Here is a 16,768-nt window from a genome sequence, read left to right as displayed (position 1 = left end):
ATTTTTTTGACATCGCAATAGCATAGGTACTGCCCAGCAGCAATAGTATCAGGCTAGCTTGAGCTGCTCTTGTTGATCCAGCCAGTCCTGTGGGAGCAAGAGCCTTAGGAGTTACTGGGTTTTCTCTCTGACTTTGCTGGTTTACAGTCTATGAAAGCTGCTGTGTTCTGAGGAAATGGAGCTTTAACAGAACCCCAAACAGATAATTATTGCATATTGGTAGCCTTTGAGGTAGGAAAATAAAATGTCACCGTACGTATGACCCGGCATATTCACTGCGATGCCAGGGTAAGCAGGTGCCTTGATGAGTCTGCACAGGATTGAAAGCAAAGTCCCCCCATAGTAGCACATGGTGCTTCATGCTCCCTGGATTCCCAAAAAATAACTTCCCAGATCAATGCAGTGTGGGGGGCATTAATATTTGTTATTAGCAATGGCATAGGAGTATTTACTGGGTAGTGATGGCAGTACAGCATGCATTCTGTGAATTTTAGGTGTCACTGCAGCTTCTGTATGTTACTGGAGATTAAATTGTACTGCCATTGCATGAAGAACATAGACAAGGCTGCCCGGAAGCAGCTGCCCAGTTCTGAGTGTGCTGGCCAGTTTAACCAGCAAAGCTCACCTCACCCAGAAGACTCTCAAGACTTAAGCACATTCTGCCCTCAGTTACGCCTGTGCAATCCTATAGAAGTCACAGGGTCTGGAAAAGGTGCCGTGTGGATATAGCTGCACTGCAATTAAACACCGGACTCAGGGTCACGAGTCTAAACTGCAGTTTAAGGAATCCTGCCTGAACCTGGACATCTCTACAGCAGTTTTATAGCCCTGCAATCTGAACCCCATGAGCCCAAGTCAGATGACACGAGCCAACCGCTGGTGTTTATTTGTAGTGTAGACGTACCCAGAGTGTCACACGGTGGGACAGACTGTTTAGCATAAATAGTGGACACACATTGCAAGAGACCATTCAGTGTGAACAGTTAATAATTCTGCAGTCAAAGGCCAAACTAACAATGCTCCAGTCGGTGGGTTACGGATTATTGTGATAAACCATAAATCCAGTGCCTTTATTAATAGAGACGTTTTAGTGTCTGGCAAAGTTATATTTTGAAGGTGGTGTTCAGGTTTCCTTTGAGGAAAAGGACTAAGATCAGTGAAGTGACTGCTTTGTGGAAAGTGGTACAGCGTTTTTGTCTTGTATCATTTTTTCTGAGAGAGAGAATAACTTACCGTGTCTCTCAACTATCATGGAACTCACACTGCTACAAGAACACTGCAAACAATCCATCAAACTGAGCTTCACTTGAGGACATCTTTGGCTCACTTCTGCTGGTCACATGAAGAGGGTGAATGTTTGGAAATGGAGGTGAGGGGTAAAGAGTGAGGGAAAAGGGTTGAAGATGCAGTGGGCTTTGAAGATGCTGGTGCAAATTAGAAGTGACTCCATTCATGGCAATAGTTAAACTGATATAAAATATAATGTGAACAGAAGTAGGGTGAGTGTTTTTCTTAGGATTAATAAACTGATGTTTGCACAGCACTTTGGAAATCTAAAGCACTATGTAAATGCGAGGAATTATGCAGATGATTAAATGAAAACCACCAACAATCCACACTTGTCTCAATCTTGGTGCTGGGCTCTGCAGAGGATAGAAAAGTGTTAAGTTTTCTCAAGTGCTTTTAGACTCTAAGCAGAGTTTGAGAGTCAAAGGTGCAAACTCCCACTTCTCATGAATCACATTATCATTGTGGCTAATGTACTAAAAAGGAAGAGTAGAAACTGAACTATACTTGCTTTCTTTTGAGCTGCGTTGTGATTTGTAAGACTCTCTAGGTGCATCAACTCTGGTGCACCATCCTCAGCCATCACAGGCTGAGTTGTACCTTCTGCAGGCAAAGGACTGGAAAGAAACTCTTCCTCCTCAGGCAGGCTGCTGCTGCTGCCAGGCACAGATAGATGAGAAACAGTCTCTCCTTTGTCCCAGCGTCCCTGGCTGATCTCAGACCCACACCTGGAAACTGAGACAGCTTCTTTCACAGGCACATTGCCACTCCCAGCAGACAAACTGCCAGTCTCCACACTCGGTGTCTGAGCACACTGACCTCCCTCAAACAAATCATTTTCAGTTAGTTCAAGTTCAGTTTCACAAGCTTCACCCTCAAGAACTTTATCTTTTTCCTCAGTAAGAACTTCACCCGGGCCATCAACTGCAATCTGCTCCGGAGAAATGTTTTCCTGATCACTGAATTCTTCCTGCCCTGCTTTCAATTCCAGATTCACTTCTGAGACTTTAGGCAGGCACTCAGAAACCTCATTCACAGACACACTACTCTCCTGCACAGACACACAGCTCTCTCTCCCAGGCAAATCTTCAGAGAAACTCTTCCCTAAGTCACAGTAAGACTGGCTAGACACAGACCAATTGCTCAGAGTCACACATGCACTGGCTCTGAGGAAAAAAACACCAAAAAGCTGCCACTATCTAGTGATTTCACCCTAAAAAAACAGGAGGGAACACTTGAATTCCTTCCTCGGGGGTATCCCAAGCTCTTTTGCCCCAAAAGAGCTGGAAAAAGGAAAAGAGAGAAACAAGTAGCTGACCACCCAGTCTTAGACACACACAGAGACCCCTGTTACTTTCCAGGACAAAAGAATCAAATCATCACCTTAAAGTGATTTTTTATTAACAAAAGATACACTTGATAAAGCATATTTGATTGCTAGGCGTTACAGAGCGACTTAAGTAAAACAAATTAAAACACAGAGAAAATCTCTAGGGACAACTCTTAGATAGTGAAGGAGGTAGGGGAGGCATGGAGTCACACAGAGAAGTTCAAAATAAATCACAAAAATAAAGACAAATATCCTAATCGCAACTAAATACATGTTTCCCTCTACTCATGATCTGTGCTGATCCATACTTCAAGGTCCAGTTACTCCCATGTCCTATATTTCTCATAGGCATGGTAATACTGCTCCCTACCTCTGCTCTCTCCAGCCCTTATTTAGAATACACAAAGGAAGAGCAAACCAGGTAACTAATCCAATTCAAATTTCAGCACTGTATCCCCATTGGTTCTTCTGGCCCCCTGCTAACACCTGGCTAGCTACCTGGGTTTAACCCTTTCGTCACCGAGTGCTGCCCTGTACTCCTCCTATCCATCACAGGGGGTAATCTACACTTCACCCAGCCCTGCATCTCCATGCTCACATGTAGACCCTGGGGCCTACAGATTAAGCTCTGAGGGTCAGGATTGGGAGATGCAAAATGTACATTGAGAGTCCATTCTGTGTATGGATTATAGGGGGGAAATAATCTTGCTCAATGTTAAAACATTCATCAGAGTAGCCTGTGTGCCAGTTCTTTGCATTATAGAAGCAGCCCTATCCCTCTTAGTTGCTCAGTGCCATGTACAGTTGGATTCCATCCCTTCTTTCTTCCTTTCTCTTACCCCTGTTCCTTTAAACTGTACAACCCTGTACCTTTGTATGGAGCCCAGACTCAAAATATCGATCCCTTGCCTGAAGAGCCTGCCTCAGAGAGGACTAGTCTGGATTCTTCACCATTGATCAAATCTAGTGCAGCCAACTTATTCAGTCTTCTGCTAAAGAAGTTACACAGCAGTAAAAGATTACCCCCACCAAGCCATGACTTGGTATTTTATAATGACAATGGAAGCTTTGTGCAGAAAAGGGTTGACTTTGTCCTACTTTCTTTTTACCCTGGTGCAAAGGAGGAAAGCAGCGTCACAGTCAGACAAGCCAGCTGACAAAAAGGAAGAGGAAAGCCAAAACGTAAGTGAAATGCTCACCAGCATTGTGTGCCTGCAAAGCAAAAAGGGGTTTTCTATACTAGCTGTTGTACTGAAATCACTTGAAGGCTGGAAGCACCTTACTTATCCACTTCACACACAATCAAATGACTAGTAAAGGTTTTTACATTCAATCAAACACAAACTAAATTCAATTGAAACAAGAATCCCCTTCTTATTCACAGACCAGATATTGTCTAAACCACATCAGTGGTTGCCTCTTTACACTGTGCTCATTTAGGTTGAAGAGGCTTCACCTTATTTATCCCTCAGCCCAAAAGGAAAATACCCTAGTGGAAATCCAATTAGTATCTCATCTCAGATCAGTTCCAGATATTTTAGTTTAAGCTTGCTGCATCCCTGGGCCCCAGACATGAGCAGAACTGACTTGTTTCATCCATCATACATGATGGCTTTGCAAAGTAGATTACTTACTTTCGCAGTAAACCAGTGCATTGCAGATGCCAGATTACGTTTAAACCTGGTTTCTAATGGGGAAGGGGACTTTAACCACTGAGCTGTTCAGAAGCTGCAGTGTATCTTTGTAATGTATGCCATACCATTAGGTGTCCATTTGTTTGTTTGGTGGCTCAATCAATAAGAATTTTGGGTTTATGGCAGGACTAGTAGTTTCAGTGCACACCTGTCTGAACCATTCTGTCCGTGTGCTGGATATTTCAGTTTGTCCCCTCAAAGATTAAATGAGGGCTTTGATTTTGATTGCATTTTAAAGTGAACTTTAGGGCAGTCCCAGAGCTAGCTTTCCTCTAGGTAACTCAGATGGCAATAGCAGCGAAGCCGTGGCAGCATGGACTAGCAGTTCGAGGTGGCCTTGTACACCCCAAGCTGTCGTGGCTTCACTGCCATTGTCATTTCAGTTAGCTAGATCAAAGCTAGCGGGGCATTTCTACATATGCTGCAGGCACCTCTCTCTCCCTCTCATTGAGTGTAGACATTCCCTAGAGGCACCATGGCTAGGCGGACAGGAGTAGTGCCGTCCCCACTTCCATGCAATCCTTTGCCTCTCTGCTGAGGCTGCTGGGCCTATAGGCTCTGTTGCTTCTGGCCTATGTCTTGTACCTTTAAGGCAGAACCCCGCGCTGTGGAAGTTCGCTGAAAGCCTGGAGGCATCATGCCACAGGCACACGGCTGCTACAGCTTCAGAGAGCACCACCCTCAAAGACAAAGCACTACCTGCTCCCTTCTCCTCTTTGGGACATGTTTCTATGACTTCCCAGCCTGTTTGGAAGGGCTGGCTGCAGTTGCAGTGCTGAGGGTGCTTGTACTCCCATCAGTGTGAGGGCTTCCATTGCGTGCAGCTCCTAGCTAGGTGAGCAGGACCTGTATGTTCATCCTCTCTGCTCACAGCTTTTCCTTAAGCTGGGGTTTGAACCATTTGCCTAGCAATGAAAGGCACAGTTACGCAGACTCTGCTCTCCTACTGTCTGCTTTGCTATTAACTCATATTCTACTCAGAACTTGAGTTTAGTCACATTGTAATGGGCCTGCTTTTGGTGTGATGGATCTGGAATTCACCCATGGGCTGTATAACAGTAACAACTTTGCAATACCTTAATGGTTGTTTTGTACTTTCTATCATGCTTAATGCAAAACCCAGCAGCCACTCAAACTGACTGATTGCTTTTTTCATTTGAGCAGATGTGTTCAGTGCTTTTTCATAGGGAGCTCTTAAATAATATTTACAGGTCAGATACATTAGGCTGGATTCTGCTCTTGGTTACTGTTATATAATTGACTTCAGCCCGGTTTCGGGAAGAAATATTTAATGTCTTAGTTAGGATAGCTAAATAAACTGAAACTGCTAGTGGAGAGATTGGTCTGAATCCTGTTCTCGCTTACTCCTATGCAATCCAGCTGAATCAGAGGAATTATGTAGGGAGAACAGACCAGAACTTGGTCCTGTATTTCTCCAGCAATACAGACACTGTCTGAACTAGGAGATTGATTAACTCAAGGAACGGGCAACGGCAGCCAATTCTTTTCAGTCACAAGCATGAGTCGAGCCCAAGTGAGTCGGTAGCATTGGGTCATTGTTATAATTTGCCGTGGGTTTAGTGAGCTGAGTGGGTGGACTTCAGTTGAGATCCTAGTAGAAAAGATTAAAAAGAAAACACCACTCATCCAAATGTCCCCCTTTGTGGAGCGACTGGAGTTTAAATGAACTAGGGAGTGATCTACCATCTCATCAAGAGGTGGTCCCCTCAAGCCAGCGGTGAGGCACATGGGCAGGAAGCTTGCACTGATACTGCTTGTGCTATGGATAAAGGGAGAGCATCCATCAGTGACTATTCGCCTGAAAAATGTTGTTTAAATTTAGAAGCCTGTATTTTTCTTTTTTTAGGAAGATGCTAGCACCTCGCCTTCACCAGTCACACGAGGCCCTAGCCAACAGCAGAATTCTGCAGGTATTAAATCTGATTATTAGCACTCTTCATCTTCTCCTTAACTCAGTGAAACGTTGTACCATTGGAATCTGGCTTCGTTATCTTGGCTAGGAGTAGGGGGGATTTAGTAACAGAACATCAACAAATATTTTTGTTATAATTGAGCAATAGCAGGTGAATATGAATTTTCTTCTCAGAGCAGTATAAAGACCCAACAGTCAAGCTAGGTTTGTGGACTCAGATTCTCAAACACCCTGAAATCAGTGAGAGTTAGGACCCTAAATACTTTGGGAATATGGCTTGTGCTGCATACGCTTTGTTAGGGGAGTTAAGGGGAGCTGCACTGATTTATACCAGCTGCGGAGCCAGTCCAAATGTTTCCCTCCCTTAACACAGTTGCTACTCACAATGGGCATGATTCTACAAGGTGCTGTGCCAGATGAAGGGAATTAGAGAAGCTTGGCATTTAAAAGAACTGAGCCCTTAACATAATGTGGGTTTCAGTGATGAAGTTGAGAACAAAAGATTAAATAACAGATCATTTACAAGACATGCAGATATAAACTGGTGATGGTCTTGGGCTTCGTAAGCCCTAACAGAAAACCCTTCCAATAAACTGCACCGTTATGGCTTACCTACATTTACAATACAGCAAAGTGAGCTGCGCCTCTGTAGCACTTCAGTGGAAATGCTTCCTATGCTGACAGGAGGGCTTCGCCTGTCCACATAGTTACTCCACCTCCCAAAGAGTAGTAGCTAGTTTTTGATAGGAGAATTCTCCCACCAACATAGCGCTGTCCGTACAGGAGAATTCTCCTATCAACATAGCACTGTCTCTCTGTGGCCGTGTCCAGACTCAGGGGTTTTTTCGGGAAAAGTAGCCTTTTCCCGAAAAAACTTCCCCTGCGTCCAGACTCAAGCCGCGTTCTTTCGAAATTATTTCGAAAGAACGCGGCTTTTCTTTCGATGGCGGTAAACCTCATTTCACGAGGAAGAACGCCTTCCTTCGAAAGTTCCTCTTTCGAAGGAAGGCGTTCTTCAATGTAAAGAGGCTGTCTTCGAAAGAGAGCATCCAGACTCGCTGGGTGCTCTCTTTCGAAAAAGCGGATTTTTCTTTCGAAAGATCCGCCTGCAGTCTAGACGCGATCTTTCGAAAGATGCTCTTTCGAAAGATGCTTTCGAAAGAGCATCTTTCGAAAGAAGCCTGCAGTCTAGACATAGCGTGTGTGTGTGTGTGTGTGTGTGTGTGTGTGTGTGTGTGTGTGTGTGTGTGTGTGTGTGTGTGTGTGTGTGTGTATGTATATATAAGAAAATAAAGAAAAACAGTTTCATGTTTTTATTGTGCAGGGATAAAAAGCAGAGCAAATAGTAATTCTTCATTCTTACTTCTCAGACCCTGGGAAGAAGCCATGGGAAAGAAGCAATTCTGTTGAAAAGCCTGTATCTTCATTACTCTCTAGGTGAGCTGCTCAGGTTACCGTTTAGAATAGTGGCACAGTCTGGACTGTAAGCATGCTGTCTACACGACGTGCTCAATTCATGTCTTATTTCATTCCATTGCCATAGAAATTCATCAGTGAAGAGTCCTGAAGCTAAGAGCCCCATACAATCCCAACTACCTTCTAGGTACTGAAAAATGATCTGCCTTAACTGTCACAGCTTGTCCTTTGGGAAATTGTGTCATTGTTAGTGCAGCAACTAACATTCATTTGTCCTTGTCGTGTCTTTCCTCCGCCTGTTGTGATTTGCTGTCGTCTGCTGCTTTACCAACTGAGCCAGAGTCTGGTTATGAGTGAGCTGTGTGTGAATTTGCCACACCTGATATCAAAGGAAGTTTGACTCAGGGAGTGAGGGGTAGTGCCATGAAACTGCCCTGTGATTTCTACCCCTTGGCCAGCATTCAAACAAACATATCACTGAAGTCAATGGGACTTAAGTACATGCTTCAGATTAAGTGATATTTATGTGCTTTCCTAAATTGGGGCCCTGTCTCTTGTTGTCTGAGTGAATGGGGAGCACATTGTACCACAGGGAAGACAAAGGCTGGCCTGATGGGTCTCTTTGTTACCTAGCAGCCAGCTAGGTCTTGTTGACCCCTCCTCAACAAGTCTTGCAGGGTGATCCTTCCTGCCAGGAATAGCATGTGTTGCCCAGTGTCCGAGGACACTCACAAGCAGAACCCATCTAGGAATCTGTACCCAGCAGAGGAGAAATTATTTTTCTAATAAGGAGCATGTGCAGCAAGGAGTGGGGAAGAAAGAATGAAGTGGAGTGCAGCCTCGGAGCTTCTAGAGAGGGCACCCAGCAAAAGAGGACATAGGAATGGTCTGCTATTGGTAGGTGGGAAAATCAAAGGGAGGAGTCCAACAAAGCTTGTCTATCCAAATTACAAGCACAATATGCTGTTGGTTGCAGATATTGAAAGGTTCAAGTGTGACATTGGAAAGTGAGAAAGAAGCTGCTTTTCCAGTCAGTCCATACCACAATGTGGCTATCCTATAGAGCCCTGAGTGGTGTTGGGACAAGTTAGGGGTTGGAGGTGGGACATAAGTGCTTGTAACAAACACTTTTCCTTATTTGACACTGTTCCTTTGTGCTACGGTGTTGTTAACATATAGAAAAATACAAGTGGGTGATGGCAGATGTCTGTGGGTACTGTATTAAAGAGCAGGGTCAAATCCTGCACCCCATTTCATTCAGTGGGTTTGCAGGTGTAACGAAATCGTTACAGGTGTAACGAAAATCAAAATTTGGCTGCTTGGGCCTATGCCAGATCCACCACACAATGTCTTTAAAGATGTGCCAGTTGCCATTAGATACAGATGATCAGAGTATTCCCTGTCCTTGCAAATGCTGAGCTGAAGCTTGTTTTCACGTGGTAACTGCTTTAAGACCACTGCTGTTTGGAGGCCGTTCACTGGGAAGCGCATTCATGTTCCGTTCAAGTTCTAGCAGAAGACTAGTACTCTGCTTGTTCTCTTACTCACACACTTTGGGGGAGGGATTTCCAAAAGCACTCCCTGTTGGCCTTGCTCTGCTCCCATTGAAGTCAGTGGGAGTTTGATCGCAACCACAGTTAAACCACCACTAAGTCCCTTCAGAAACCCCTACTCATCACCTTTCTGATACCTCATTTGAGCAGCATAAGGATCAGGATTGAGGAAACACGAAGGGCTTGGTTGTGCAGCTCTTTTTTGCGCTAAAGTCCCACTGGAATCAATGCAAGGCTGGCCTCAGAGAGATCTTGTGCCGAAAGATGGTAGCGGCACTGTTCTCATTGGGCATAGGCCATTTGATCTCTTTCTAAAACACTTTGTAGTCACAGATTTCAAAAAAAGGTTCATAGCCTCTGCTGGCTATTTTAACAAAGAAAGCTTCTTGAAACGCCAGCATTCTCAGTGACACACGCTGTGGTGCCCTTGGCGATAAAAAAGAGAGAGGGCTCAGGTGTAGTAATACAAACCTGAAGTCTGGGATTCTGGGCCAAGAAACACAGCTTGTGTGGCTGCAGCCTTCCTGCTCAGCCTGCCTAAGGCTGGGTTTAGCAATGGGATGGATTGCTGACTCTATTCAGTAAAATGGTTAAGTGGAGCAAACATCACTTTTTGGGGGGTTTACCATTGTTTTAGTAGTGGAGGGAAGACGAAGACTTCATTTTCAAATGTTTGAGTCAGCCATTGGTCCTGCAAACCTCCAGCACCTCGGATACTAACTACACAGTGCTGTTTGTTGTAGCTCGATGGTCCAAGGCTATTAGGGTATGGCTACACTAGCCACCCTAGTTCGAACGAGGGTGGCTAATGTAATCATTCAAACTTGCAAATGAAGCCCAGGATTTAAATATCCCGGGCTTCATTTGCATGTTCCCGGGCGCCGCCATTTTTAAATGCCCGGTAGCTCGAACTACCTGCCCGCGGCTACAGGCAGCATGGGCTAGGTAGTTCGAATTAACACTCTTAATTTGAACTACCGTTACTCCTCCTACTCCTGCAATGAGGAGTAACAGTAGTTCAAATTAAGAGTGTTAATTCGAACTACCTAGCCCATGCCGCGTGTAGCCGCGGGCAGGTAGCTCGAGCTACTGGGCATTTAAAAATGGCGGCGCCTGGGAACATGCAAATGAAGCACGGGATATTTAAATCCCGGGCTTCATTTGCAAGTTCGAATGACTACATTAGCCACCCTAGTTTGAACTTGGGTGGCTAGTGTAGCCATACCCTTAGAGAGACAAGGTGAGTGAGGGAACATCTTATACTGGACCAAATTCTAGGGAGACAAACTTCTGAGCTTTCACAAAGCTTTTTTTCAGGCCTGAACACCAAATAGGTTTCCCAGCTCTGAAAGGAGCTCTGTGTAAGCTGAAACGCTTGTCTCTTTCACCAAGTTAAGTTGGTCCAATAAAAGATATTTATCTCACACGCCTTGTCACTGTAAATAATTAACAGCCATAAAGAACGCACTTTAAAGTAGCCACAGAACTATCTAGAATGTAATATTAGTGACCAGAACTCTTTGGACAAAGTCTTGTGATTTAACTCAAACCTCAGCCTCTCTGCTGCATTTGAAGATTAGAAAACAAGACCGTTTGCTGTATGGTAGTGATCAGCTGCAGTCTGCGCTCTCAGTACAGTATAGTGTCGCTTGCTTCGCAAGACATGCTTGCTGCCAATACTCCAGCATGCCACAAGAGGGAGTAGTGGAACAGGTGAAAAGTGAACCTACTCCAGAGCTGAGTGTTGGGATTTCATCTTGGTCAGGGTTTTCAATCTTTTTCTTTGATGCCCTCCCCTGCCCGGTATGCTATAAAAACTCCAGTGCCCCTCCGTTGCAGGAGGGGGCTTGGTGCTCTGCACTTCAGCCAGGCAAACTGGGGCTTCTGCCCTGTGGGGGCACCAGAGCTCAGAGCTTTAGACCAGGAACCACTCCTGGTTTCAGCTCTGCAGGGGAGGGGGGAAGCCCCGGCTCAGGGCTTCAGCCCTGGGGCTCCATTCCCAGCTTCAGTCCCACAACAGGCTTCAGATCTACTGGGACTCGGGCACCCAGCTATAACCACTTGGCTCTGCTCCTGGCTTCAGATCCACTAGGGGTTGGGGCTCCCTGTGGTTCTGCTCCCAGTTTCAGCCCTGCATTTTAGGTGCAGGGCCCCACAATCCCTGAAATCCACCCGAGGTCCTAGTGGGCTGGGGACCCCGGTTGAGAAGTGCTGCGTGGGTGGGTGTTGTGCCGCAAGAGACTATTAACATGCTTTAACCATAACGACTCTACCAAAAACCACCTGGCTTAGTAACCATTGCAGAGAATTGATTTGCTTCTTTATCCTTTGTTTCCATTTCTCAAGGATGAAGCCCGTGAGCAGCAGCAATGACGTGGCTATGGATGCCTTAGATTTTGATCGAATGAAACAAGTGAGTAGGTTTTTTGAGCTTAGGAAATTTGAAATGGGAAGCTGTTTTTCTCCTTTGTTTTTGTCATACACAAAGGGCAACTGTTCAAGCTAAATGAAGATACCAGTGTGGACACAAGAACAAATGGATATAAGCTGGCTATTGGGAAGTTTAGACTCGAAATTAGGCGAAGGTTTCTAACCATCAGAGGAGTGAAGTTCTGGAACAGCCTTCCAAGGGAAGTAGTGGGGGCAAAAGACCTATCTGGCTTCAAGATTAAGCTAGATGGGTTTATGAAGGGGATGAATGATGAGATAACATGATCTTGGCAATTAATTGACCTTTTACTATCAGTGGTAAATAGGCCAATGGTGGGAAGATAGGAGTTACTATAGAGAACTTTTTTCTGGGTGTCTGGTTGGTGAGTCTTGCCCTCATGCTCAGGATTCAGCTGATCGCCATATTTGGGGTCAGGAAGGAATTTTCCTCCAGGGTAGATTGGCTGAGGCCCTGGAGGTTTTTGGGCATGGGTCACTTGCGGGAGGATTCTCTGCATCTTGGGGTCTTTAAACCATCGTTTGAGGACTTCAGTATCTGAGATACAGGTGAGAGGATTATTCTAGCAGTGGGTGGGTGAGATTCTGTGGCCTGCGTTGTGCAGGGGGTCAGACTAGATGATCATAATGGTCCCTTCTGACCCTAAAGTCTATGAGTAGGGGTACGTCTAGACTACATGCATCTGGCGACAGAGGCATGTAGATTAGGCTACCCGGCATAGGAAAATGAAGCGGCGATTTAAATAATAGCCGCTTCATTTAAATTTAAATGGCTGCCACGCTGAGCCGATCAGCTGTTTGTCAGCTCAGCGCGGTAGTCTGGACGCTCCGCGGTCAACATCAAAGGCATTTGTCGACCTCCCAGGTAAACCTCATCCCAGGAGGCATACCTGGGAAGTCGACAAATGCCTTTGATGTCGACCGCGGAGCGTCCAGACTACCGCGCTGAGCTGACAAACAGCTGATCGGCTCAGCACGGCAGCCATTTACATTTAAATGAAGTGGTGATTATTTAAATCGCTGCTTCATTTTCCTATGCCGGGTAGCCTAATCTACATGCCTCTGTCGCCAGATGTATGTAGTCTAGATGTAACCTAAGATAGTAACATCACTTTTTGCCTTTTTGTTTGCCCAGACTTACAATACTCCTGTTATGGAGGAGATCAGGGTAGATCATTGTGGTTTCCTGAAGCTTAGAGGGGAACAGTCCCACTGTTATTGGATCAAAATGCTAGTGTAGCTATGCCACCCCCTGGTACATCAGCAAGCACAGGACTTGGGCTCTTTGGTTATCATTTTTATGGACCAGCCAGGAAAGGAGGACATGGAATTCTGAACACACATCTTTTGTTTTGTCTCATCAGGAAATACTGGAGGAAGTTGTAAGAGAGTTACACAAAGTGAAAGAAGAGATAATTGATGGTAAGAAATAGAAAAATAATTGATTTTGATCAATTTGGTCCTGAGAGATTTTGCTTAAATTCAACACATGAGAAAATAGAAGCTGCCGAGAATTCCTCAGAAAGTACTTTTATAACTATAGGTTGAACTTCTCTAGTCTGGCACCCTCAGGACCTGATCTGTGCCGAACCAGAGAATCTGCCGAACCACAGGAGGTCAGTATTATCGAGCAGCATTACCAACACTTCCACTGCTTACTGGCCTCTTAGAAGATATTTAGAGGCAATATTAGAGCTAAATAATAGCATAGAACACTGAGAGCCAGGACTGGTGGCTGTAAATAAACTTTATGAGATTACGGGAAACTTGGCCATACCCCAAATAAGTGGACATCCAGCTAATTAAAAATCATGCTGGACCATGGATGGTGCCAGACTAGAGAGGACTGGACTAGAGAGGTTCAACCTGTACTTTCCAAGAAGCTCTTAGTTAAAATATATGTTTGTTATATGTAGATATGAAATAGGTATGACCAGCATGGGTGTGACCATTGCTCAGAGGCTGGCGTGGAACCACGTGAGACAGAAGTACCTATCGGTACTGAGTTTTGATCACTCGGTTGCATTTTTACATGCCTTATTTGTGTATGCCCTGTTTCAAAGCTTGAATGCAAGGCATGCAGTCTGGATCCTTTCAGCAGTTTTGCTTTGCCTTTTGGGGATGGCATAACTATTACCTGTCATCCTGATTTCAGTCAACTGTGTATATCAGAGCTTCAAGTAAGGGATTTTTACCAGCAGGACAAAGACTACACTCTTTCGTGCATACCTAACTGAGATGCTCAAAACCCAGCATTGGTTTACATGCAGACTGGAAAGAAGGAAGTTCTGTTGTCCTTGGTCTTTCAGTGACTATGCTATGTGATGAATTCTCACCTGTGGTAAATACAGTAGGGTACCTCGCATATAACACAACTGAATTGCTTCACCTGTGTGTGTAGCTTTGTTCATTCAGCAAGTTTTGCCCTACCTTAAACAAACTAGATTCTGATACTGGCTACTCTGTTAGCAAAGAAAACACCCATAGCTTGGTACTGTTCCAGGGACAAAAGATATTGATTATACAGCAATAAAAACACTCTACTACAGAATTGCTGGGATCATTGGACTTGTTGCTCGGCAGCTGAAAGGACGCAAAAATAAATGTTATTTTAAGTATTTACAACTTCATCCCCTAACTTACTGTATGAATATTATTAATGATAGGTGGTACCATAGCAGAGTATTGATGTATCAGGGTGGTGGTGCTCAGAAGTCCCCACAACATATCTAGAAAATTGTATAGTACCTTAGGCTGTGTCCAGACTCAAGGGTTTTTTCGAAAAAAGTAGCCTTTTTTTGAAAAAACTTCACTTGCGTCTAGACAACAGCCGCGTTCTTTCGAAATTAAATTGAAAGAATGCGGCTTTTCTTTCAACGGCGGTAAACCTAATTTCACGAGGAAGAACACCTTTTTTCGAAAGTGCTTTTTCAAAAAAAGACATTCTTGAATGCAAACAGGGTGTTTTCGAAAGAGAGCATCCAGACTGCCTGGGTGCTTTCTTTCGAAAAAGCAGCTTGCTTTTTCGAAAGTACTGATTGCAGTCTAGACACTCTTTTTCGAAAGAGGCTTTTTCGAAAGATTCTTTCGAAAAAGCCTCTTTTGAAAGAGGCTTGCAGTCTAGACGTAGCCTTACATTGGGACCACATCTCCTTCCCAACAGCTGCAGTGATCAGAAGCTAAATCTGAGATTTGTCTCATAAAGCTTGTGTTTTTATAACCATATTCTAGCAAAATACAGTTTTCTAGCATGGTTTTGAAACTACATAAAAAGAATACTAATTTCTCTAGAATGTGACTGTCGGTAGGAAGTTGTAAGACTTTCCATGGATCTCAGCACCAGCATAGAGCGAACAGCGTGGTGCAGTTGTTAGGTAGAGGAAAGGGAATCTGAACTATTTGGCTCTGATCTCACCTGGCTGTATGACCTACCTACACTATTATACTTACCCTGTACATGTGTACTCACAAGAGCAGAGTGAGGCTTAACTTATAAAGTGCTGAACAGTTTTCAAGAAATGTGACCGTTGTTTTACGTGTGTATTTGTACCATATTTTTTCAATGCATTTTTAACAATACCCTGATTTATTTTACTAAGATTTGTGGTTCCGGGGCAACATACATGTTGGTGTAAGGCAGCCTAATTGTGCTGCTATTGAAATCAATGGGAGCAGGAGTAGGCACAAGTTGTGCAATTTGGGTGACACGGGCAAATTTTAATAGGAAAAGCAACAATTAGACGTGGATAGGAAAATACAAAACAGAACAGCTCTTTTACACACAATTTCTTACTTTTGTTTGTCTCCAGCTGCAATTCCATGGGCCCTTCTGCCCTCTTTGCTATGCAAGTTACTCTCCCCCTCGTGCCAATGTAAAACTTACACCACCTGTGCCTTTGTCTCAGAGTATTTATTTACCACCTGTTACTGGGAGTAGTTGTCTGAATTAACCTTTTGATTTGGTTTTCCAGCCATAAGGCAGGAGTTGAGTAGAATCAGTACAACATAATGACTGCACAGCATCTGCGAGGTACTAAGGATGCTAGGAAGATTGGATCATTTCTAAGTGTATCAAGGTCATGCAAGATGGTGAAAGAGGACACCTGCACTGTCTTTGTTCTTAAACCCTTTTTATTAGCAGACTGAGCACACTTTGAAGCTTGCTGCTGCCTTGGATTTGCTTCATTTTAAAAGTCTTAAAGAAAATATTAAATTTTAAATTTCTGGATTTTTTAGATTTCATCTGACACTGCACATGAGATTTGTCAGCCTTTTTTGTATTTTGTATTTGCTTATTTAAATGTATTATGTTTCTTTTTAGTAGTAGTAAGAAAACATGTGAACCATTTGCTTTTAATAGATGATTTCAAAGTAATTTTACTGGTAGTCTGCAATGTAAATGAAGACCCTTTGCCAACAGAAATGTATTGTGGCATCACCAGAAGAAACAGAGACATGTTAGTTGTCAGCCGACAAGTTCTTTGACTCAGAGTTATCACAATATTAAAACAGTACGTCAGTGCACCACAGTATCTGTGTTCATATTGGTAATAAACTGTTGATTGTCCACACGGCCCTGCCTTTGGTTTTGTTCATTAGTAGTTCTAGCTTTGTGCTTTAATTTCACTGGGATGCTGTGGTGTGTTTTCTTGGTGGCTCTGGTGAGAACGTAAGAGGAAGGCTGACAACGTGTTGTGAACTGTTACGTGACATTCATTTTTAATAAAATGAGAAGGAGTGGCCCATCACTGCAGCATTAGCCAGCATGTCAGAGGCTGGCCAAGTAGGCAACTCATTACCTGCTCTCCTTCCCTGAGCACTCACAGGAGTGCAAAGCCAGCTGTGCAGCAAAGGTCTAGGTGGGAAACAACTGGCTGTGAGCCTCACCTTCCTGTAGCAACTGCAGTATGGGCTCTTATCCCTGCCCTCTGTCCACATTGAGCAGGGCCAGACTGCAACAAGGCTATTAGAATCTAGAAATATGGTACCCCAGAATCTGTCACACCCTGCAAACTCGTGTTGGCATCAGTGACATTTGCTGATCTGTACTTGGTCCCATTGTCCCGCTGCTCCAGTCTCCACTCTCTCCACTCAGTCCTTTCTGCCT

At 44.2% G+C, this 16,768-nt stretch overlaps 1 protein-coding gene across 9 annotated transcripts in view; it reads left to right on the top strand.

The window, feature by feature from the left end:
• EVL (Enah/Vasp-like) overlaps positions 1-16,228 on the top strand; it is a 209,899-nt gene extending 193,671 nt beyond the window's left edge. For 7 of the 9 annotated variants that reach the window (XM_075926581.1, XM_075926577.1, XM_075926578.1 and 4 more), the window contains 7 exons: positions 3,739-3,799; positions 6,179-6,242; positions 7,615-7,681; positions 7,788-7,847; positions 11,560-11,626; positions 13,026-13,083; positions 15,633-16,228. In XM_075926581.1, coding sequence (XP_075782696.1) covers positions 3,739-3,799; positions 6,179-6,242; positions 7,615-7,681; positions 7,788-7,847; positions 11,560-11,626; positions 13,026-13,083; positions 15,633-15,670 — 415 coding nt within the window. In that variant the 3' untranslated portion in view covers positions 15,671-16,228. The remainder of the gene's footprint in view (positions 1-3,738; positions 3,800-6,178; positions 6,243-7,614; positions 7,682-7,787; positions 7,848-11,559; positions 11,627-13,025; positions 13,084-15,632) is intronic. The other 2 variants (XM_075926579.1, XM_075926582.1) reach the window with 1 other exon arrangement.
• The last annotated feature ends 540 nt before the right edge of the window (positions 16,229-16,768 follow it).

This window comes from Pelodiscus sinensis, chromosome 4, assembly GCF_049634645.1.
Source record: "Pelodiscus sinensis isolate JC-2024 chromosome 4, ASM4963464v1, whole genome shotgun sequence".
NCBI lineage: Eukaryota > Metazoa > Chordata > Testudines > Trionychidae > Pelodiscus > Pelodiscus sinensis.
Note: the sequence above shows the minus strand (reverse complement) of the source record. Positions and strands in the feature narration are given on the sequence as shown.